The sequence below is a fragment of the Carassius gibelio genome, chromosome B7 (genome assembly GCF_023724105.1).
Source record: "Carassius gibelio isolate Cgi1373 ecotype wild population from Czech Republic chromosome B7, carGib1.2-hapl.c, whole genome shotgun sequence".
Classification (NCBI taxonomy): domain Eukaryota; kingdom Metazoa; phylum Chordata; class Actinopteri; order Cypriniformes; family Cyprinidae; genus Carassius; species Carassius gibelio.
In genome coordinates, this window is record NC_068402.1 from 36,237,032 (window position 1) to 36,262,928 (window position 25,897).

The window sequence follows — 25,897 nt, forward strand, 5'->3', positions numbered from 1 at the left end:
ACGTTGACAAACTCATTTATTGATGACAGCAGAATCATGTGCATGTTTTGAAAAACATTTATGCAATATATGACTGAATATGTGAGCTGCAACATTAAACTTTAATTATTTAATTTTGCAGGCTATGAATCAGATAAATCAGAGTAATGCTGTGGCAGCATGTCAAACAGAGCAGGTGCAATGATTTTTCTGAGCTGCTAAGACTGTAATTGATGATGGAAATTAAATTTTCGCTGTTTATACTATTGAGAAAATGCAGATTGAAATAGTCACTTTCAAATTCAGTTCTTTTGGCATGTCTGTCGTTGCTTCGGCTTGACAGTGTTGTGCATTTGCCTTTTTGCAGTAATGAACAATGCAATTAGCAGCTCAGGAACACTTTGTCTACTTTGTTTTGCTGTTTCAACAGCACCGTGAATATGTTCTCTGTGCAGACATCAATAGGAGACTGCTGTCTGGTGAGTCTGTACCCATTTTTGGTGACAGGCCTGCAGCATCTCCTTATCTGGTGCTAGTGAAGACCAGACAGAGGGAGCACAGTGAAACACATTGGGACCGAAAAAAAGAGCGAGGGAAGGAAACAAAATGAGAGGGCCATGCTTCATGGCAAAATAGGATTTGCCACAGGGGAAGCACGGGTGGGGCGATTCTCTTACCAAGGAAGGCTCCTCTGGCTCTGGGGTGCGTGGCGAGCCGTCTGGGGTGGAAGGACAGCTCTGATCACTGGCATTGGTCACGTCCCCATCTGCCAGGGCCTCGAACGAAGGCAACCCGTCTTCATCCACTGGGATACTGTCCAGTGTTTCTGTGAGCACTGCCAGCAAGTTGGCCTCATTTTCCTCATCTATCTTCTTAAGGGGACAAAAAGAAAAAGGGAAAGAACAGTGAAAGAAAATAAGACATTTTAGTTTAGGGTAGTTGCAGATTTTGTCTGTTTTCAAGCTGGGTGGAGCCACACTCAATAATCGCTAATAGAGGATGGTATTTTTTTTTTTTTTTGCTGCATCCATTTTTATTTATTTCTTTACTACAAAATGTCTTTCAACTGCAAATTGCCTAAGCCACGTGAGACGGCACTGTCAGTCATACATTAAACATGCAGCTTACTGGACCAAAATAATATCTCCTCTAAGAAAGCCATTAACTGAGCTGACACACATCAACTTCTCAGGGAAGTAGAGAGAAAGAGGTGAGAAACAATTCGAGGGAAGTTAAGTTCCTCCAATCCCCAACTCAGACATCTCAACTTGGCTTATCAACCAAATTCAAGCTGGCAATCCATAGATATGAAGCCTTGTTGTGACTTGAAATAGATGCAATTTTTTTTGAGCATATGAAGTGTGATTATAGAATCAAATGCTAAATGCTAAACTCTTTGAAGTTCCCGTCTCTGTCTCTTACGCAGATGGTAACACAGGAGGGGCAGTATCCATGGAGCGGAGGCTGTGGAAAAGTCACAGGCACTGGAAGTTCCATCACCAAAACCCACGGGACTTAGCAATTGCAGAAGATAAACACCAAAATTGCTGGGGGACGTGGCGTATGCAGGCCAACAAGAACAAATCCTTTTATGCACACCACAGGATTAGTATCGCTTGCTGATAGCATTCGGGCATGATGGTGGTGGCTGCAGGGGGACTGTCCTCTTTAGATAGAAGTTTTGCGTTGCTTAGCCTCCAGTCCCATGTGCAACGATCACCCAGTTTGATCCCTTTTCTATTAATAGTTTCCCACGATTACACACCAACATGTTCATATGCTCATGGGAGCTGCTTTTGAGACATCAAAACAAGGCCATTTTACTTATCTCACTCCATTTAAGAGATTTCGGTACTGATAGCGCTAACGTTTGATTAGCCACTGACAGGGAGGAAAATGAGTTCACAACGCTCTCCTTGGGACATATTTTCTAAATCTGAGTTTGAATTGATAACAGATAAAAGATTTGCAGGGGCACCTGAGTGAAGAAATCACAGGCTGTGACTTAGCCTGCTGTTTAATGGTTGGCTAACAATGTCCTTTCAATGAGCTTTGCCTTTGCTGTCTCCCCGCAATTTGTCTTCTGCAACTTCATAAAAACCCAGGCAGCCACTAAAACAGAGGGCAATAACAATAAGCATTTCCTTCAAGCTAATAATAATCCTGGTTATTTAGAATGACTTCCCATAGATGCTCATCGTTTGATTTACAGAAGAAAGCTTTTATTCATTTGGGGATTCTACTTTCTGAAACAACTTCCATACAATCCGCATGCACCCAAATAAGGACTTGAAGCTAGTGAAACTAAAGTGGGAATTGGTAAGACTTTATCTAGCATGACAGAAGGTACTCAAAAACCGTTCTCATCTTACAGCATTGGTTATCTCTCATTATGCTATGTAACAGGCCAATAACCTTTGTCCTCCATTCAGGCACATAATTCAAAGTGTAACCAACACTAGCAAAGTACATTCAACCTTGTGCCAGAGTGGCCAGATTTTCCAGGCAACCTCGGGAGCCGTTTCAGCAGCCATCGATTGCCTCTAAAGAGAAACAGTCTGAGTAAGAAGGGAAGAAAAATAGATAGGACCTTTCCCATTCCGCTTAATGGACCCCACTGAATTAAACAGATCTTAACAATCGTGGGCTAATTGTGGGATCACAATATATTAACCTGCTCTAATTCTAAAGGGTGCCATTCATGGCTGTTTTACCACAAATGCTTCAATTAGCCATAAAACACTCTGGCAAGCGCTCGGCAGTCACACTCCATCTAGCTCCCTTCCCTCCCCCAGTACTTCAGAGGCGCGCCAGTGCTCAACAGTCATTCATTATCAGGTACGTTCTTTTGTTATCAGACAGGCTGTCTTTGAAATTGTCCTTGCTTTAACTCTTTTATTGAGTTCCACCTAAGCCATTGTATTCCTGAGATATAACTTATGCCACTGATAACATGTAGCATGGTCCTTTTCTTTTGCTCCAACTTCACGGCTGGAATCAAATTGATCCGATATCATTTGAGCATCTGAGCGAATACCCAAAGGTAAAAAAAATGTATATAAAAAAAAAAAAAATGTGAGGTTCATATTTTGATCGCGTCTGCGGCCTTGCATCTCCACCGTAACAGAGGGGGAAAACTCTGCAGGTAATAAAACCTAGAAAGTCAATTACTCACAGTGCATTTTACAACCAAAGGTGTGCACCATCACAAGGAAGACATTACATGACCTAGAATGTGTGGAAAAAGGTTAAAGTGAAAATAGATGTAATTTTCTTTCTCTTTTTGTTCTCTCTGAAACCAAAATAGAGTTTGTTTCCATTTGAAAGAGTATCGTTCAAAGCTCTAAGATAGATTTGCATTATTCAATATTTGTCTATAATTTTACCTTTTCTAGCTGTGGCCCAAACACAGTTTGTACACCGTTCTGAACTGAACAGAGAATGTCTTTGAAATTTCAATACATCTTCTGAATTTGAAATGATTTTGGATAGCAGTATTGGAATTATATGGAATTGGAATTACTACACTTGGAATTAAGAAAATACATACAGAGAATACATGTCAACAAAGATAGTTTCCAGAACTCCAATAAAAAACAATAAAACACCTCAAACTTATTATAAGTCACACATAATATCGTCCCTCACATTATCAAAAACATTCCAATTTAAGCCTCTCTCAATAAGCCTAACCAGATCAAGTCACAGTATATGTACATGGCACATCATTCATGTCATACTCAAAAATAGGATTCTGCCAGTGGAATCACCAGCACTATTTCAAACCTCATTTCCCCCGCAAATGATCCTGCACACTGGGCACTGAGGCATGCCTGCTCCAGAGGCAATGATCACAGAGAGACAGAGTATGGCAAAGATTAACTTTTCATAACCCAAACCAACATTACCACCCCCCTAGTCTCAGCCTCAGACGTCATTCCCACGCACCGTTGGCTATACATCTGATGCATACGGCACACAAAAGTGGAAAACCTTCAGGAGTTTCGAAGTCATGGTCGGATTGGTTGAATAATACAGTATTTCTGGTATACGTGTTTGTCGCGTTCTTTCAACTTCAGCCTGAAAACAAAGATGCCGTGACGCCAAACCCCCTCACGAAAGAACAAAGCGTCGTGTTTACAGCTGTGACGACGAGCGCTTATCAGTATCCACTAAACACTGGAGTTTCAAAAGTATGTGAAATATTTAAAGTTCGCGACATATAATCTTTCAAATACGTCCGAAAGTTTTGCACACCAGTCTGTTATTGTGGCGACATTTCCATGCCCTGAAACATGAAGAAGAATGAAACAAACTGTTATTGTTTGTTTGGCATGTTGGTCAAATGGCCTCATGGGTGGGCCTTGGCCAATGAAAGCTGCCATGCATTTCAGACCTTCAGCCAATTGTCGAGACTAACACCCCCTGACTCTGTCTGGACCAGGAGCTCGAACAGGTAGCAATCAAACTCACCAGCAACAAGTTATTTTAGCGTGCACACAATCAGAATAATGCATAAGTGAAGAGGGAAATCAAAATATAATATTGCTAAATTAAAATGTGCTTGCAAGTGCCCACAAACAGAGCCGCAAACAAACAATTTTACCTAGAAATAATTGCTCTCTTGCACAAAGTGAAAGAGTTGAAAGTAAAAAATAAAAGGCTTGCAACAAACTGACATGATCGAAATGGATGCACTGATGATAAAGAAAGAAAGAGGAGTTTGCATACTGTTTTTTTTTTTTTTTTAGCTGTGGTGCAACAGATGGCACACAGCTCTGTTTCTAATGCAATTAGAATAAACATAGTTTTCGGTGCTCAGACATATTGATGCACTGCTTATTTTAGAAACTCACCAGATAATGCTGACACTAGGGTGCTCGGATTCCTAAAGAGCTGGAGTCTAAATATGTTAATGCAGCGGTGAAAAGAAAAACACACATCTTTCCTTTCTGAAATGTGCATGCAAAGAGAACTTTGCTTAAGTCTGAGGTGGCAAACCTGCATAGGTAAGCAATCTTTTGTGAGAATAAACATATACAGGATGGTGATCATGCTAAGATGTGCTAGAAAAGTAAGCAGGAAGGGTAGGATGAAAGGAAACTGAGTTCTGTTTCGTTCCAATGCAGCAGGTACTCCTATACGTGTCAAAACAAGAAAATGTGGACATATAAAGCCAGTATTTAAGCGTGTAAAGTCACCCTTTTCTCTTGTTAAAAGTGCTTTGTTATCCTCCAGATCCCCCTCTGACCTTTCGGCTGCTGGCAGACTTATGAGCAGCACACCGGTGGAGCGGCCCGTCATTTGTCACCCTGATATCAGCCACGGGGCACATCATCACCGGCATTGCACCAAACATGCAGAGGAGCGAAAACAATGGAGAAAGATGAAACTACAGAACTCGTTCTATAATAAAGCATGTTTTAACTCCACAAGGGTCAATTGGTGGTTTACATTTGTACTGTATGAAAGCAGAGGGCAAAAAATATAAATAAAAAATGCTTACAGACTGCATGTCTGTGTGTTTCCTCACTAACACCTGCTCTCAGACGAGTATCGGTGAGGAACGAGTGAGGTTACAGACTCCAGTATCAAAAAATGTATGGTAATTGAAACCATCAAATGTGTGTGGAAATGCAGTCAATTTAATTCGGCTGCAAAAGGTCATGCTATTCAATTTACACTCAATTCTGAGTACAGTTGCCAGCAAAACACCTGAAAGCAAATGATCCTATCAGACCCCACTGCAATGCTGTCACCCCACTGGATAAAAGCTATTTGCTGATTACTAAGTAAATGCATTATCTTTTACCTTGACTTCCATCTCCAGTAGGTGAGGGAAGATCTACCAGACCTTGACTTTCTGAAGCGATTATTCCCATTATGTTTCAAATGCACATTAAGCTTTTTTCTTCTCCTTTTTCAGTCTTTTTTTATCTATGCATGTTAAGTCTGGAAACATGCAGACATTGTTTTTTTTAAAAAAATAGCAAGATGGTTTATGACTGCAACACATACTCTATTTATTTATAAATAATTTCAAAACCTCTCTGCTGGCTCTGTTAGTTATAAATTAAATTATATCATTGAACTATGTTTTGCAAGAAAGCTCTGATTTAGTATTGCTAATTTAGGCTTTTAGCTAATTTCAGTTTTTATTCAAAGTGTTACTTGTGAAATTCAATAGCTATTAGTCTCTATACACAGACAGACACACACACACACACACACACACACTCAGTATGAGATTAATTAATCAGTAAAGATATAAGGAGTGATGACCCAATAATAAAAAAAAAAAAAAAAAAAAAAAAAAATCACTGTTGCCAAAGGGGCTTGCCTGATAGTTATGTGTATATTGCCATAATTATGTAATCAAAAAACACAAAAGTAAATATTAATAATAATAAAATATATTGATGGTTTTGTAAAGTAATTGCAAATTACTGTGATGCATAAACACCAAAGAAATGATAATGATTTATGCACACACTGGAGGCACTGTGTTTATGCACGCATGTAGGCCTAAATCTTTACAAGGTCTGGCTTGGTCTGGGCCACAAATTAAAACACCAACCAAAACTAAAACTAAATTTGCTTTTGCAACAAACTGGCGCTCTTGAAGTAGATTTTTTACAGCACTTAACTACATCTTTTTCCCACTGAAACACAAAGAGTGACAAGGATATATCACACTCAACATATGTTCACACTTTTTTATTCATGATAAATACCATTGAAATATTGTGGGATGAACTACAGATGGAAGGAGAAATGAGACTGTCTGCAACTGAAAAACTGATCCTCAATCAAAACTTTGGGAATATATGTGTTACATCCTTTCATTTCACCTGGCAGACAGAACTATTAAAAGTGCTCATGCAAATCTGAGCATGTATCAAATGTATCTTCTGCAATGAAACCAATCGACTCATTCCCCATTGCAAAAATGTAGCATTTTGTTTGTTAATTTACCCCCCTCTGTAAAATCGTGCAGTGTGACGCCACTAAGCTACGTCCGAAACACTCTGTACCCTGCAGTGCATAAGCCCTAAAACAACCAGCGTTCCTGGAATTCAGAGATCCAAACTCCCCCTCCCTGCCATGATGAAGTATTAAATAATCCAGGAATCGCCTGTACCGGGACTCACTTTCTCTCTCGGCCTAGAGTTGAGCCAGACGCCTGGGGCTTATTGGCTTAGCATTTCCGGCCAGGTTAGAAAGAGACAGGTCCTGAATGGCTCTTAGAAGAGATTACGTCCCAAACTAAAAATAGCCCACAATGGTTATCCCGCACTTGGTGGTGACACGTTACAAAACGGGAATATTACTGAACTAACTGCGTGCATGTGTGTGTGTGTTTGGATGCTCGAACACATCCATGCAGTCAATAATGCAAAGCTCATGAACACTGTTATTAAATTATTATCAAAGCTCATTAAATCCTCGAGAAGTACTGGTTGTACTGTCCATGCAGGATATTTATCACGACCCAGATGAAATTTGGCACCAGATCAGTGCGACTTCCAGCACAAGCCGTCTGAGCCAGACTCATAAAACATGATTTAAGAGGATGTCCACTATGTCCAAGGAAAACCCCATGTGTAACTTGCCCTCAGACATGGAAAAACGGTCACATGTGTGACCACCTGTGGTGCTTCAGTTCTGGGTAGTGGCTGTCAGCTGACACTGAACTGGCAGAACACACTGTGTCCCAGAGCAAAGGAAGCTAAACCTTGCTGCAGCCATTTGAACAGTACCAGCATGCCACACAACCATAAACACACACACACACACACACGGGAGATATGTGTTAAGATCCAAGCTTAAGGTAATTCACACCGGTGGCTTGAAGGAATTAGATAAGATCTGTAAGCAGATATAAAGTCTTGGTAGAGAATTATCTACAACATAAAGATGACAGCCAGAATTATTGTGGCTGCAGTACAGCATCAGATAATACCAAGATATTTACATGGTACTTCAGAGAATATCATGGCATCGAGAAATGCATGTGACCACGATGTGTTTGTAGTGTAAATGCTAATTTGTCCTCATGTGCTGCAGGCAACAGTAAAAGGCCGCCTACTCAGCTGTCAATCAAGCATTGTGCTGAAACAAGGTTCATTTCATACTCGACTAAAATAACTGAGCAAGTCTGTGGCGAGATATTTTCCGAGAGGGAGTGATTGCTGAATTGTCTGTGCTTTTTTGCACGTTATCAACATACATTTGCAACATATAGGAGATGCAGAAAGTGATGTATGCAGAGAAATTTCCGGAACCAAAAGTATAGACAAAACTGCCAAACATTTGATTTTAGGTTTTGCACTAGATTTTAAGACTGTGACTGTCAGCATCTATTTTGTGGAAAACACAGACAAGCTACAAGACGTGAACATTTTAGTAGTATGTACACACTTGTCCATGAAAGTGATTTTTTTTTTTTTTTTAAAGGTCCAGCCTTAACCGAAAATTTCATTTTTGCTCAATCATTTTGGGTTGTTGAAATTTCAATGCATGCAATGCTAATATTAAGGAACCATGTATTTAATGTCAATAAATATCAATAACAGGCACACAGTGTAATAAAACAGACTTCGAATACCCTTGGTAACAGATTCCCCCCATTCTCTCTCCCCCGCAGGGGTGTGTGGGGTGTTGAATTGGTTCTGTGATGAGCATCAGGTGGCTAAGAATCAAGATCAGCTGAAGCTACGGGCCCCTGAAGAAAGACCTCGCATACAACTACCACTTTAGACAGTAAGGGATAGGAAAGCAAGCATGAAAGAATAAAACACTGCCTTTTTGCACAGAGGAAGATGACAGAAGCATGGAAATGAATACAGGACAGGAAACCAGAGCCTGAGAAAGAAGCAGAATGCAAGAGTACGCAAGCAAGCCGAGCAACAGCTTTATGTTAACTTGTGCCTCTCCAAACATGCCTCGCGGGGACTATTTTCCAGCTGCAAGTGATGTTACCCTCACTCTTCTTTCCCTCCTTCTCGCGCTCCTTTGCTTTTTTTCCCCTCCCTTCATTGCAAAGTGAATATATTTGCTCATGCCCGCTGGATTTCAGACTCTCTCTACAGTTGTTTGACAAGCTTCACTGCCAAAACTTCAGAGGCTCCTTATTGATGAGAGGGCTCTGTCACATTTCCAGACTATTGCAGCTCAGAATTCACCCTGGTATGGCTACGAAATTGCCCAACTCTTTTTGATGCACTTTATATGAGAAACATACTTCAAATGTGTGACGAAACAACCCTAACCCATTACCTGCACTGACCAATGGTGGCACCAATGCCACTACTGAAAATACCACCTAATTTCAGCCTAGGTGTCCAGTCCTGTTCCTGGAGGACATCCATCCTGCGGCGCTCAGCTCCAACCCTAACTAACACACCGTAACTAGCTAATCAAGGTCGTCAGGATTACTGTAACCCTCCAGGCAGATGTGTTGGAGGAGGTTGGAGCTAAACTCTGCAGGAAAGAGGTCCTCTGGGACCAGGATGGAGTCGTGACATACAGCTAAATATACCTGCAGCTCATGCAACATGAGAGATACAACCAAGGAAATTCACTTAAGCATTCAGATTCAATCTGAAGTAACAGGATAGCTAATTAATTTAGAAAAAAAAAAAAAAAAAAAAAACAGTGTTGTTAACTACAAAAAAGCTGCAATGAAATAAAAATATGAATAATGAAAACACCTGCACCTAAAGCTAAATGAGAGATATAACCACGGGAATCCGTTAAACCGTTCAGGTTCACTCAGAATAGCTAAATAATTTAGTTGTCAGGTGAGTAAACATAATACAACAACAATTAATAATAAAAACAGGTAATACTTTACTTAGAGCCTTTATGTATAATGCATTATAAGAGTAGTTGTAATGCATTAATTATGACTTGTAATGTACCTTATAATGCATTGTACAATCTCATGAATAACTTTAACCACATTTAATACATTATAACACTCATCAATTCATTGGTACACTATGCATTTTAAATTATTTACAGCAAGATATAATGTATTACAATGCACATTATGAATAATTATAATGCCCTCTAATAACCCATTATAATGCATTATACATAAAAGCGAAACTGAAAAACATTAATGGATGTTGTTATTCTTATTATTATGTTAACTAATTCTAAAACTATTACATCATTTTTGATAACTGAAGTAGAGCTGAAAATAAAATACAGTATTTACAGAGAAAGAACCTGCAGTTTTTAGTATTTTTTTAGTAATTTTTTTTTTTAATAAAGTAAAATGTTATATTTATAATGATTGTACCTTCAGATAATGCAAAATGAGAGATATAACAAATTAAATGCATAAATCCATTTAGATTCACTGCAAAACAACTAAATATATAAATCATTTAGATTTTAGGTGACTTAACACCATTAAAACCATAAACAAATGGCAAAACCAGTGTTGTGTGTGTGTAAATGTGTAAATATATATATATATATATATATATATATATATATATATATATATATATATATATATATATATATATATATATATATATATATATATATATATATATATATATATATATATATAACAAAAAATAAAAGGGGTTAAACTACGTTTTTTTTTTTTTTTTTTTTTTTTTTTTTGTACTTGAAAGTTAAATTAAAATAAAATAAAACTATTAAAATATAATAATGTTTAATGCACTTTGTTATTGTTCTAGTTATTCACCTAGCAGGTAATGATACAAAAATAAATTAAATAAAATGTTGCCTTGACAGCTAATGGAAATAAATAGATCTTAGTTTTAAAACTACTAAAACAGAAAAAAAAAATTAAAGTTAAAAAGAATAATAAAAAATGAAAAATGCACATGACAAAATTACAAAAATTAAAACTAAAAATATCTAAATAAAGGGTTATTCAAAGAAATTAATGAATACTATAATAGTGATAAATAACACTTGTCAAAAAAATGACAGCAGCAGCTTTAGTGATGCTTTTGACGCCTGACAACATTCAAACCGTCTGTGCTTCGAGAGGCACGGCCAGAGGATAAGTCAAAGTGTCGAGTGTGTGTGTGTGTGTGTGTGTGTGTGTGTGTGTGTGTGTGTGTGTGTGTGAGTGCGTGAGGAAATCACATTATACAGCACAAAATGATAATATGCTTGGCCCAGCTGAACTTGTGCAGCTAAACTGATGGTGTGTTTTCAAATGTCAGCATATATTTGCAAATTAAAAATGCGAAGCCATCAGCAGTCACCGTTAACACCATGTGCGCGTGTCTCAGTGTAGATGTGCTCGAGAGCATTTTTCTGTCTTCTGAGAGACGTAGGCCTACAGTAGATTTGGACGATTTGATCTGGGTTTCTGTTTGTAGATTTGGAAATTACTAGACGAGCAAGAAGCAAACAGAGCCTGTTTACATGGATGTGTTTATGAATGTGTGCGCTTGGGTGTGTGTCTGATTTATTTGAGCAATTAATCTCGCTTTCACACTCCGACATCCGAGCCTCCAAACACACACACCTACAAATACACACTCTGGCTCATCTCCAATAGCTAGGTCAGAGTCTGGTCAAAGTTTTAACCGGTCATCGGTAACTGCACTCACCTTACAAAGCACAGCCAGTGCTTTCACTCCACGAACAAGTTATAATTCCAAACACTCGCTGGCAACATAGTTTTGTTTTTGGATATAAACATCACACGAACCGACCGAACAGCCTTGGATGACCTAATACAGTGCAGTCTTTAACAGGGAGTTATTTTGACTAGGTGTCAAGTGCTCTTAAAATAAAAGGCTGCGGCAATCTCTTGGAGTCAGGGAGTGTTCCATTCCACACATTGTCCATGCAGCGATGAGAACAGCAAGAACTCTAGCCTGGATTCAGAGCTAAATGCCATCCAAAAAGACAGCATGTTACATTCCAGTCACCTGTTCATCAAATGAGAGAGCTATCGGGACTACATCTAGGACTAGACCTCTGCTTAAAACATGCCCTTTAACAGGTTTTAGTTACAGGATTGCTGGAGTTTTGGGCAGAATTAAAGTGAACAAATTGCTAAGAATTGATCAGTTCTTATGTAAACAACTACACATTTTTTACAGGCTGTCTTTATTTACCAACACCATTTTGCTTGCTAATCAAGCCAACGTATGCCTATTTGCAAATTATTGGTTTTCTCTTTAATATAGCTACTTTTGCTTATTTACTATTCTGCACTTACAAAAAACTACAATGCTTTATTACCATTTTTTTGTTCTATTTGTTTATTTGTTCTATTATCAGTAATGGAAACAGCATAGGCTTGTTCAATCAACACTAGTTAGCAGTAAAACACCAACAACTTCCTTTTTTACACAATTGATGATTACTGTTCATGTCAGATCATTGATTAAAAATATTTATTTTCCTGCAATTTCTTGCACAATATAATGATATGACCTCAAAACAATTCCAGCATGTTTGCATGAACGTGAATGCATGATATGTCAACTAATGCATTTTGAGTTTTGCATTTGGGACGTAGTAAACTTGCTCGGTTGCTCACCTGGTACAGCCTTTCACTGCATTGCACCTGTGAAACACAAGCTTAATTCAAGTCAAAGACGAGTCGCGAGTGTCACAAAACAAGCAACCTAATATCACTTTGCAGAAAAGGTGCAACAGGCACATTTTTCCAATGAGCCAGAGTTAAATAAATATAATGCATAGGAACGTTTATTTGTACATCTGTCAATCATCATTGAAATACATTGTAGTCTATATGTTTTAAAACTGCAGATCATTGATCACAAAGCTAAGCATTTAAATATCATCTCACCAAGACATATTATCAGGAGAGACAGAGTGACAACTGAGATTTATATGCATTTTATGTAAGTAGTCTGCTATGCTGTTATAAAAATCTTACAGATTCACAAGCTATCAGAATTTCATCACTTTTCAGCCATATAAATGTCAACATCTTCACTAAATTGCATATTTTTTCACTCAGTTTGGACCTCTGAATAAAATGTTGTTCTTTTTTTTCTCCTCATGTGTGAACTCTGTATTCTCTCTCTCTTTAACATAACGATCTGCTACCATCACTGTTTCACCACAGTACTTTTTTTGCAAGCACAACAGCTACAATATTTGTCACAGCAGCCTGATACCAAAGCATCTCCCAGGGATTGTCTTTTTAATAGTCTGTAAATATCCTATAAAGTGCTACCTAACTTGATATTGCTTTTAAATTTCTTGAAGAAAAAAAAAAAAAAAGACAAAACTTGTGTGCAGCACTTATCACTATGCATGAGAAGTAAATGTTCCATTTACGGAATACAAGCAGCTCAATACAAATGTAGCAGCCCTACACTTTCATCCAGTGCCTGAAAGAGCAAATCTATTTGACTCAAAGCATGGTTTTACATGTCTGAGTGCTTCTAGCCTCCCCACGGCCCTGTTCCCCAGAGAGGGGCTGCCGGTGACAGGCTGACCGTGCTGTCAGGCCCTCTCCCTGGGGCAGAGCGAGCTGCCTGTCGGCCCCCACCTCAAGAGATCCATTTTAGCCCCTGAGATGGGCTTGATAACTAGGGCTGAACTGCCACTGAAAGGCATAAGCCATCACATCACACGAAATGCGTTTCCCTGCACCGCTATCACTCTCTCATCTGCCTGCCGGCTTGCTCCACACGGCCCTGCAATAATGGAACATCATGTACAAAATGTCAGGAAAGCGTAAGACATGAAATAATGATTCATAATCAGGAAAATATATGTAAGCCTATTTGATGATGCTTTTGTATAGCTGTAATTTTCTGTTTTCTTTTTTGCATGTTACGCCTGTTTCGTATTTGATATGCAAATTTCATAAGGCATAACACTCTAAATTTTGCTGAAACCCTTTTGTATGCAATCTGTTAAATGCCTTCTGTCATCTGATTGATCGTTCATACAGTTTATAGCAACTTTGTAAAGTATAATTCTTAAAAGTCTATCTTCAGGTTGGGGCTCACAAGAGTTTGTGCTGTGAAATCTTTAATGAGTAAACATAATAATAATTTTTATAATGTTATTAATATTGTCAGATGAACACTCACTGGACTAAAGCAACTTTGATTTACTTGATTATTCATACATACATTTCTACAAAAAAACATGCTCAGATGTGAGTATCAAATATGATTATCGGGCTTTGGAGGAATGTTTGTTTGTTTATACATCTCTCAGTCATCATTGCATTGCATTGCATTATATGTTTTGGAACTAAAGACCTTTGAATATAAAACTAAGCATTAAATATCTCACTAAGACATATTAAGAGTGACAAATTACATTTACATGCATTTTATGTAAATATACACAGTATGCACACAATTTACATATATATATATATATATATATATATATATATATATATATATATATACATATATATATATATATATATGTATGTATATATATATATATATATATATATATATATATATATATATATATATATATATATATGGAATGTGATTAATCATCTGACCACTAATTTTGTCTAATGGGTCAATAAAATTTTCATTCATGTACATATATACTATATATAAACATGGGCTTTTACTGCTTTAATGATGTATAAATACAAATCAAAGAATGGCCAGATCCTAAACAGCACAGGTGGGTTGAGTCTCTGTGTCCTTGTGTGTGGCCTGCTTGTTGTGTGACATCACAGGGTTCGCCAGGCCACCCATTAACTATACTGCAGTCAGACAGGTTAAGAAAACATTGCCAGGGGTTTGAAACAGTGCATCGGGAAGAAGAAAAAGTCCTGCCAACTAGCGTTACACAAGAGCTGGCCATTCATTAACCTGTCTTCACTCACTCTTGGGCACTGTACTGACCCACATAGGCCTGTATTGGAAATACATATACAATACACACATTCATCACTATTGACACCTCATGTCCTATTTCACTGAACTAGGATCAGCTGTTTTAGCACAATATGCTTACACTGAAATTTTAAATCAGGGTCAACAAAAACATTCTGAAAGCTTCTATATCTCGAAGAGTTTCCAAGACACTTCTGCCACATGAGCAGTAATGCATGTAAATTACTTCCATGTTAATTAACATGCACCTACACACAGGATTATTTTTGCCACTCGTAATTACGGGCCATATAAAATCATTCTCCCACCACATGGTCTAGGTAAGTGTTTCACACAGTCCTTCAAGAATCCCCTATAACAACATGACACAGCCCCCTAAATTGAGCGACACTATATTTGCCAGCACTCAGAGCAATGCGGCATTATCATTTCTCTTCTCTATCTGCACAGATAAGACATAATGAACTAGCCAGAGCCAGGGCTGCTTTGTTTCAGCCGCCTCATTTCTTTTCCTCTGGACTTTGCATTCTCTGTCAGTGACGAAGAAGCGCAAGTGCAACAGGTTTAAAGTTTTACCTCTTCCCTTTTTCAACATGACAACCCCAGGCAGGAACAAGCCGGTTAAAAGTGGACCCACTAGATCAAGGTGAGGATGCAGACTAGTTGTACAATAAACTAGAACTGCACTGGTGAGTTCAATAGAGTTCAGTAGAACTGAGTTGTCGACTGGGAAACGGTACCATTACCACCACAGAGTGTAGAAGTAAACATGCCATTCCTTTTCTCTATAGTGAAATAGATTATAATGATAATTAAAAGCCATTAAAGAAAGACCTACTGTGAGTTATGAGGCTTTTAATCAATGACATGTGTTTTTTTGTTGAAGCCTCAGTCAGTATTATTTTAATATATTTTCAAACTGATAATGTTTAGCAAAAAATACCCATGCTTTATACAGAGAAATCTCCACCAATCAGAAAATTGTGCCAGTGAATGACATAGAGTCAGCTTATGCTCTCAAACTACTTTAATAGTTTTATGCAAAATATGTAGAATTTACAATAAATGTAAAATATTGTTCAATAGTTTCATATTTCTTTTTTTTTTTTTTTCTAATTGTCATTCACAATAATAGATGGGATTGTGTTTTTTTTTTTTTTTCTGGTTAAAGCCATAGAGTTAACAGTCTTGTCTTTTTGTCTGATTTTCTTCAAATCAAAAATTGTGAAGTTGTAATTCACTTCAGAGCTGGTTGGTTTGGTTTAATGCTGATAAATCTTAAATTAGTATTTTTTTTTTAATCCCTACGGAAAAAAATAAAGGGGAAAAATAGTTCCGGAACTAAGGCCACTGAAAAAGTGAACGGACACTGTTGCTCTGTGTCATTACTGACCATTACTCCCGAACATCAGGAGGAAAGTGCATACAAACAGCCATAAATTCCAGCCCAAGATTGTAGAAAAAGGTACAAACACTGATCTTCAGTATTGGACAAAGGTTGGGTGCTTATCATAATACCTCACCCCAGTTATCAGACAGCATGGATAAATGCTCATTCCCAAAGAGTAAAGCTCTGTTATTAACTAATAAACTGCACCGACTGACCATCCCAGCTTGTGAAGAATTCCACACTCGCGCAATAAACCTCGTGAGGCCAGAATCATATCTAATTTTACAATATACAAACATGCACAATCAGATAAGAAAACATTGCATGACCCTCTTTACCTCAAACAGGTTCGATGCTTCATTGCCGTACTGACTGGAAATGATTTCTGATTGGTCGCTGTACCACTTGAGTCCTCCCAGAAAACTATCTGCATCGAGGTCACTGACATCCAGCTCAGAGAGGTCAAGCTCAGGCAGGTCAGGGCAAAGGGGCTGGTCTTCACCAACCAAGGCAGCACACTGAAAGAGAGAGGAGATGGTTGAGCACATATTTGCCAAGATGTTAGACATCTACATTCAGTGTTTGTGAAGAAATGTTTGAGTTTCTCAAAAAGCTATAAATGGCATTATAACTATTCTATTAAGGGTCTGTTTGATAGTAGAATTGATCCAATGGAATTCACCATGTTTTACCATTTGTTAACATTAACTTTGCATCATCTACAGTATGCATCTCAAACACAAATGGTATCAACTGTTAATGGTGGGATCAACAGATATTAAATCATATAATATTGCTCAGGCTTCACAACACCTTGTATATGGACAGCAGACTCCATATAAACATGTAACTGGAATAAGCTTGCAAACCCATTTATTTAATGCAAACAAAGCCCTGCACATTCTAATAATGACAAAGAAAATCAAATGTGATATAAAAAGCCACTGCTTTACTGGAAATGGTAAATAAGGCAAACATCTCAAATCTATTTATTTTCCACTGCTTTTATTGACTTTCTTTTAAACTAACGTCCATATATTTTCCATTGTTTTTTTTTTTGTTGTTTTTTTTTAATCTAATCTCAAGTAAAACTTGGTAAATGATGCTTTGTCGGGTTTTACATCACTCATTATACCTAACAAAATGCTTAGTTTCTTAAAGCAATGTAGATGTTTTGATTATCTCTAATAAATCTGACATAACATAAAAAATGAAACCTTTGCACTATTGCATTTGGGCCAGTTTGGTATTCAAGATGGGGTCATGTTTAAAAATGGATATGAAGTTACTCCCAAATTCTTCCTTGGGCAGAACTATTTGAAGGCTGAAATGAACTATGAGAAATACTGAAAGCAAAACATATTTCCATAAAACAACTATGGAAATAAAACACTTTGCACTTCAAATCTCTACACCTGTCCATTAGTAAACTGTGGGTCTGATGAAACCAATAACTCTTCCACTATTTGATTCATAGGCAGTGTAACTTTGCTACATGAGACCTGTTTGACAAATTAAACAGATTAATAAACAAATAAAGTGAACTGAATGCTAACCAAATTACATACTCTTCATCTGTGTACATGGCATTTGCAGAATTTAGGAAACCACAACAGCATAACCAACCAGAAAACAAACAATTCTGTGATTGGCCGAGGCAGGGGAGGGGCGGGCCGTCGTGGGGAAGAGCGCCACAGCCACGCCCTCTGGTTGGTCAGATACTGTACTTCATATCACGGAGTATGTTGTGAGTAAAATAGAGGCGAAGCGAAGGCTAAACCAACAACAGCTCGCGGAGAGACTGTGTGCACAGGTGGATAGAGTTTTGACAAACGGCGGAGGGTGCTGTAGAGTGACGCGTTTTGTGAAAAAGCGATACAGAGAACCGTAAAATGTTTATCATCCAACGTTACCCACTGATTCCGCTTCCCAAATCCTATTACTCTGCTCTTCCCTCGGTAGGCTGCTACTGACAGAAATGTCACAACAAGTAATCAAAATAAAAAAGCGAGACTTTGCTGGAACGCAGCATGATTACAGTTTGTGCCGAAGAATCTCGCGCGTCAAACTTGATCACCGGTGTCTGATTTATTTGAGATCTATTTATGACACAAATCCCGTCGTCCCGCTGTCACAGAATTATACACACCGGCAACGCGGTTACAGCCAAATGATAAAATCACATGCATCTCACAGGCATCTTGTTGAAAGCCTTCTCTCTTTTCCTTTCGAAAGACGGACACGCTTAATCACGAGCACATACAGAGAGAGAGAGAGAGAGAGAGAGAGAGAGAGCACATGGAAATGATATGATTAGAATTTCTAACCGAGCAGCAATTTGCTGATGGTGTTTAGATGGATTTATGCTCCGACTGAGACGCTCAACTAACGCTTGAAAATTAATATTATAACAATAACGCAACGTGCATACCTTGCAACACAGACAGGTGCCTATAGTATATTTCTACAGCTAGTGAGTAAAAGTTTCAGCTAAGCATGCCGGAAACAATGCTTTATGAATATCTGAAATGATTAAACCTGCAATAAACCACGACGCGACTAGATAGATAGATAGATAGATAGATAGATAGATAGATAGATAGATAGATAGATAGATAGATAGATAGATAGATAGATAGATAGACTGCTGTGATAATAATAAAAGTGCGACGTTCGTGCCGGCGTCCATATCTTACATTTCGCCGAGTGAACATGATGTTTAAACAAACCTAAAATGTCCCGAACTGCAATGATTCGCACTAAAAACGTCAAACGTCATGCACAGATATGAAATCGTTATTGATGTATTGCAGCGGAGCAACGCTTAACCTTGCAATGAGGTTTTGATAAATATAAAGTAAAGCAGCTTTTCTTTGCCTTTCAGCACGCATATTGTCCAATAATAAATCCAGCACGCGCTCCGCGGTCCGCATGCATGCAAATAGCCTTCTTCGAGACTGTATCTGTGTTCTAGTTGGAAAGTTTCAATGTACAATACCTGACCCGAGAACATATTAGTAATTCCAGCACATCGGCAGTGGCACTGGGCTCTCGCTGAAGCAGATACCTGTCTCATCATCACCTGCGTTACAGCGAGCGAGCGCACTCCATCCACGGGCACGTCAACACTATTTCCCACGACAAGACATCCTAAGTAGACTGGCACTGTTCAACTCCGACACAGCTCGAGAGAAGCCGCACGCTATCACCAGATAAACCACTGCACATACAATTTCTGCCAACAAATTAGACTTTATCACAACCCGGTGTATCCCCGTGCATTCAGAGCCTCAGTGTCTTCCGCGCATCTTACAGGATCGGTCGCATTTCACATTTACGAGCCAAGCCAGTCTTGGACGTTTCCTGCGATCCGTCTAAAAAAAAAGTGTTCCAGCCCTGGAAAATAAGTTGCACATCAGTTCTCACCTCTAGTTCTCTCCACACCGAATCTTGGTTACACCTGTCCCACGCCATCCAGCCCCTGAATGACGGCACGAAAAAATAAAAAAGAAATCACGGGCAAAAGAGAAAATCCACTCGTTCCCGGACGCCCCTCACTGACAATGAACCGAGGGCACCTGTCTTACAACTGCTTTCCATCACATGACAAAGCTATTAAAAGTAGGCAGGGGAGTGACTCCCCTTCGCTGTTACTCGCCAGTGACGCGCTGCAAGGAAAGGCGGAGTTTGGCACGCGCATAGTAAATCTTCCCCAACTATGAAACCACTCGCTCCTCTCAACATGCCTCTAGTAGTGGCTAGGATTTGGAACCAAGAAACCGTGCTGTTTTGTATAAATATGGGTCTCGTGACTTTTAGTTGCACTGAACGTGCATTTTTTCCACCGATAGGGACGGGACTCTGTGTTAAAATTATCTGGCTGTTCAGCTGCGCCGCAACATACTGTGACCAATGTAGTTCGATTCTCGGATATCATCGGCTGCTTTAGTATAGTATAAAAACATTGTGAATGTCTTTGAGAGGCTACTGACAACGGGAATTATTTATTTCCTTAGGTTATATTATATATCAGACAATAAATAAACCAAGAACTGTTCTAAAAACGTGAAAGCTTCAGCCGGAATTGCTTATTCCAAACGTGTAAAATAAATAGCATGCCATTAAAAATCGATTAATTGGCAAATGAAGTGCTAAAAATTTTGAATCCCCGTCTTGTTTGTTGTTTTTTTTAGTAGGATATTTTATTTAGGAAATGTAAATTTTTACTCGGAATGAACTAACATGATGTAGCTAGTTAGCTCATCTGTAGTAAAAAAAAAAAAAATAATAATAATAATAATAATAATAAAAAGACATAAATGCTGTCTGTTTAAATATAACGGGGGTCAGTGCAGTCCGAGGGATAAATTACGACTCTGGCGGGACTTTTGCCCATCAGTGCATTCATCAGATATGCTATTATTATTATTTTTTTTATTATTGCGAACAGCTATCTCATTCGCCATATCAAATGTAATTATACTGGTGCGCTTAAGAAAAGCTTTTAATCCTAATTACTTTCGTTCACCGAAGTAAACAGTTGCTCCGGGCCTCTTTATTAAGCAAATCTTCGGCGGTATCATTCATCTCCGACCAGTGCTGACGGAAAATAATGTAAATCAAGACAGGATAAATGTGTTGGTTATACGAGAACACGGTCAATAAGTTGTGAGGACTGTGGTGGTTCACAGAATGCTTTGAATCTATAAAGCCTGGGGCGTTTTCTTTGCTAGAATGCTCCCAGTCCGGAGCGTGCATGCGAGGGGGTTGTTGTGAGCTCAAATATATGTTTCATGGCGTGTCTACGGCGGCTGAGTCTGACTGAGAGGGGACTGGCTTCTTCATCTCGAGCTCATTGGATGTCGTGTCACATTTAGCACCCCCACCCCTATCCCTTGCGCTCGATTTATACTCTCAAGCACTGTTTCCATACATCGAGGCATCGCAAACGAAGCAACAGCATCGGCTTGACTGCTCTGGAGAGCCACGACGACTTAAAGAGAGTGTGTAATGCGCTCACGACGGATTTCTTCCTCTCTCAGACGCCGGGGAGAAGCAGGTGACGAGGTGTACAGTGTCAACAGTTCATGTATACGCAACATAGACATAGAGAAAACCAAAACACGAGGTTTGTAGACAGTCAAAACAAAACGCAGCTCGACCACTGATGACTGCCCACTTCTGCGAGCTGCAAGCCCACTGTTTATCAAGCGCTTCTTCAATTTTCATGACCAAAACATTGAGGAAAAGAGTTACAGTGGTGGCCAAAATTGTTAGAAAACATGATTTAATTTCAAAATGTTTGTGAAACATGCAGACGGTTGCTCTGAGCACAACAAATAACAGGTGAAGTGAGTCATACTCTTTTTTTTATTAGCTTTTAAATTTAACATTTGATATGTCCACCTTTTACCACAGTTACTCATCTCTCTGGCATGGTGTCAGTATATTTCCTGATAACTTCAACACTAATTTTACCCCATGCCTTCTTTAACTCAAGACAAAGGCTTTCTTTTGAATGTAGCCTGCAGTAGATCTGTCCAGTTTATTTTCCACCTCTCCTCACATTTGCTTGATCTGGACTTTGAGGGGGCCAGTCCATCATTTTCAGTGTTCCAGCAGATTCCTTCCGTCTCAGGTAGTTCTGGCCACAGTTCGTTTTTGGGTATTGTAATGGTCAATTCAGCAATTCAACTGAAACCTCTTAAATATGCCAAGTGTTCTAACAATTTTTGCCACCCCTTGTATGTGGTTGGTGAGGTATGGACAAGTGGTTTGCAATATACCTACTTGTTTGTAATGATCAGAACCCTAGTGCAAAAATTTGACTGTATTTTGTATTTTGTGTGTGTGTTTATTTCAGGAAGCTGATCCCATGTCAGTGTAATGAAGGCATGTGCTCTATCCACAGGCGACCACTCTTATCTCAGATGGTTCTTACATGGTAGCGTAAACACAATACTAATGCAACACACAGATGACACACTGATGCCATATTGTAATCAAGGCTGGAGCTGGAGGGATGAAAATAGTTGGTTGCTCATTGTATGGTTGTAAAGGCACGTGACTCCCTCTCGGTCCCTTTGCTTTCTGCTCTCTCTCTCTCTCTCTCTCTCTCTTACTCACACAGACAAGCTGCAAGCCTTATCTGATTGTTCTCTTTATGGCAATTAAGAAATTGCGAGCTAAAAATATGGCTCTGTTGTGATTTCCTTTTAAATGGATTTTGATTTGTTTTCATTTTTCTTCCTCGTTCTGGCAGCTGAATGTTTCCGAGAGGAGAAGATGTTCAGTTCCAGAAAGAGCTAGTGTACAGCCTGTCACGAGACTGTGGTTCATGGTGGCATGAAATATGTAAATGAACAACATGTTTTGAACATAAATGAACAGCCAAACTATCAATGAACAAATGCCAAACAGACACATTCAGTTAAACCGAATGTATTCTGGAGTGTTATACTTTCAATTTTAAAAGTATATTTTAAAAATATATACTGTATATACTCACAGGCCATTTAAGTGTACGGTACTTTAAAACTACACTTTCACCATGCTTTTAAAAAGTGCACTGTGTGATAACATCAAATTAAAAGTTTTACTTCAGAACACACTTTAAATCACTGTTTTATTATTCTTTTAATATACGGTATTGGAATGTGCGTTACAGCTATGTTGGATAGGGCTTAGACACACCAGCTCTGTAAAACATTTATTAACGTGGACTCGGAGGCAGATTTGGGGCAAAGCCCTGGGAGCTTACCTTGCAGTTTGAAGGCATCTGTGCTTATATTTGCAAAGCTATTTTGTCTATATATACTTTCCCAGTGTTTCAAATTCAATTTAAACATGGAGAAACAAAACAAATGTGCGCATCCAACTATTTTCTTCATATATAATATTATTTTGTTTTATAATTATACTTTGGAATTATAATATACTGTAGTGTTCATATATGCTGGTATACACAAAGATAGAAACACAATGCATATCTAGTAGACAAGTATATCTTGAAGCAACAAATAAGTATATGACATGTTCACTCCAGCTTTTTATAGTTCTTATCATTATATCTCCTCTGCAAAATCAGAAAAGCAGATGAAAGCAAACTGAGAGATAATATGAGGGCCTCTGAAATACACTTAACACTTAAGATGCATCACCTCACCGCACAACGTACCAAAGATACAATAAAACCCCAAATAATAGCAGCAAATGGAAGACAGTTCATCTGAAAGGAAGTCATCTTGAGAGAGGAATCAAAGAAAGCTATTCAGCCTAGTCTATCAGAACAAAAGGCTTTCTATTGACGAATTCAGCCATTTCACAGGAGGTTTGGAGTGTGGCCGATTGCTACCTTGGAGGGCCCGGTGTGTATTATTGCTGTAAATGGCATGGCAAGGCTGGGGCGTGCTAGCCAGGACTCGACTATGAAATTGGAAATAACAATGGCGGGGCACAACAGCATATCCACACCAAGGACATAACTCAAGAGAGAAGTATGGGCTCAGTGGGAAAGCCCTGTGATATTTTTTTTCGAAGAGAAAGCTTGATGCACCAAAGCCTCCCATGCACAAAAATACCACGGTCAAGCAGGGGAAAAAAATGGGCTCTGTTTGCTTGTCAGAGCAGCATATCTGGAAAAAGCTCCCCGTCAGAGGCTGTTATTACGGCACGTTAGAATCACTATGCAGTCATGAAAGATGCATGGAGAAAAACATGAGTCTTGCAAGAAGACGAGCACTAGCAGGGATGTGTTTACAAGCTCCGTATGACATGTGTTTGCATACGGGAGAGATATTTTTATGACTTTCTCGTGACAGAATGTGAAGGACTGTTCTCGAATGAGTGGAATTAAACTGATTGAAGCCACAACATCAAAACGGTCATACTTGTTATCGGCATTAAAACGGAGGAGTTGAAATGCATTAGCGGGCATTCTTATGTAGTCCTGGTTTGATTAGAACTCCAACTCCCTTTGTGAGAGAAGATGAGTTTGCCTCTCTTGCTCTCTCAGCAGTGTCGGCATGCTTGGGAAGAATTAGGTCACTATTTGAGTGGTGCGCCTGCATGAAACTCCATGTTAAAATCTTACCATGAAATGGTGAAAAATGGGGGAGGGGAGGCGCACAGGTAGTACATTTTATAAAAGTTATCGAAATTCGGCACGCTGCTCATGACCGGCCTAATTGGTCCTAGAACACATGAGGAGAGAGGGAAAATTATATGTGAGTTGTTGGCTTGCATACAGGCGAAAGCCCTTACGGCATCATAAAAAAGAGTGTATCATCATCTTTTTTTTTTCCCCTTACAGAGGGAATTTCTCCTACATGCCACCCCTTCCCCCAAATAACTGTAGCGTCCCTGGGCTGCGAGTGAAGACATGCAGATTTAGTGCTTCTTAATATGCATAGATGAGATCATGGAGACAGAAAATTACATGAATTCATAGAGGGCCACGAGAGAGATAAATGGATGGTAAGATGTCTTGGAACGGGTGGCATCACAGCCAAACGTTGGATTGATAGAGCTAAAGAAGATTCTAGACAAAAACTTTAATGTCGCTTTTGGATTGAAATTAACTTGCATGGTTGCTGGATTGTTGATTCTCAAACTGTTCTATGTGCGTCCATCACAGAAAAGACTGCTGGGCTGGAAAAACTGGTTCTGCACCAGCGTGCCAGTGTCATGAACAATTTGGTCCACTTATCTGACTGATTAGAAATGAGATTAATTAGATGAGCAATTGTTGAGCTTTCAAGTAATGGTGTTAAAAACACTAACCATTCTAGTTTGTAGAATGCATGTATGAATTACTACGAGCCCGTGGTTAATGTTAAATCTTCCCCCAAGTGGTTGACCACAAGAACCATTTGCATGGTGAGATGGAGTTTCTTTGACTTCAGTTTTGTTCTACACAGCACTTCCCATGCCCTGTTTAACGAATATCTCTTAGGCATGCCACTAATTTTGTGACACATGAATTCTTTGGAGGATAGTTTGGTACATTAAAGAAGTGGAGGAAAGAGTGGTGGCCCAGTTGGCCTCAAAAGCAGTCATGCAGTAAAGTGCCAGCTCTACAATTCCTGTGTAATTAAGGTAGAGATGGTTGGGTGATTCAATGGTTTTCAGTGAACTTTTTGAGCTGAAAAAACGAAGGGAGCTTAAATGAATGGATAAACCCAGGAAATGTTCTTAATATAGCACTTTTGTGATCCAATAACTGACATTTGATACCCAAATGTGTAATCTTCCTCAACGTGTCTGAAAGTAGTGAGACTTCTTTAGGATTTAGATTGGCTATATACTGATTCTGGTCAGAAAATGATCACGGCTCTAAAATGAAGATCTCTCACACTTCTAACCACATGAAACAATGCTTTGAACACCAAGGCATTATTTGAACAGTCTTCTTCAGAGGCGATTCAAGGATTTTATTCTTAATGTGGATTCAGACTGCTACCTGAGCATGAGCTGACGTGGTTTAAAAAAAAAAAAAAATCTTGACTTAAGTGCAAATGATTGTCTGGAAATGCATATCAGCGACAATGCTGTATTTGGTTACATTTTATAAAGTTTACACTCTTTAGCACACATCCTTTATTGGCATTTAAGGTTCACTGAAGAACTTTTAACATGTATGGAACCTAAACATTCACCAAAG

The 25,897-nt window shown here is 38.8% G+C and overlaps 1 protein-coding gene across 4 annotated transcripts in view; it reads right to left on the reverse strand.

The window, feature by feature from the left end:
• Positions 1-19,851, reverse strand: part of ppargc1a (peroxisome proliferator-activated receptor gamma, coactivator 1 alpha) — a 40,627-nt gene extending 20,776 nt beyond the window's left edge. Inside the window, exons 1-3 of one of the 4 annotated variants that reach the window (XM_052561675.1) lie at positions 19,663-19,851; positions 16,575-16,754; positions 657-851 (exon numbers count right to left, since the gene is read on the reverse strand). In XM_052561675.1, the coding sequence (XP_052417635.1) occupies positions 657-851; positions 16,575-16,754; positions 19,663-19,710 (423 nt within the window). In that variant the 5' untranslated portion in view covers positions 19,711-19,851. The remainder of the gene's footprint in view (positions 1-656; positions 852-16,574; positions 16,755-19,662) is intronic. The other 3 variants (XM_052561678.1, XM_052561676.1, XM_052561677.1) reach the window with 3 other exon arrangements.
• Positions 19,852-25,897: the final 6,046 nt, after the last annotated feature.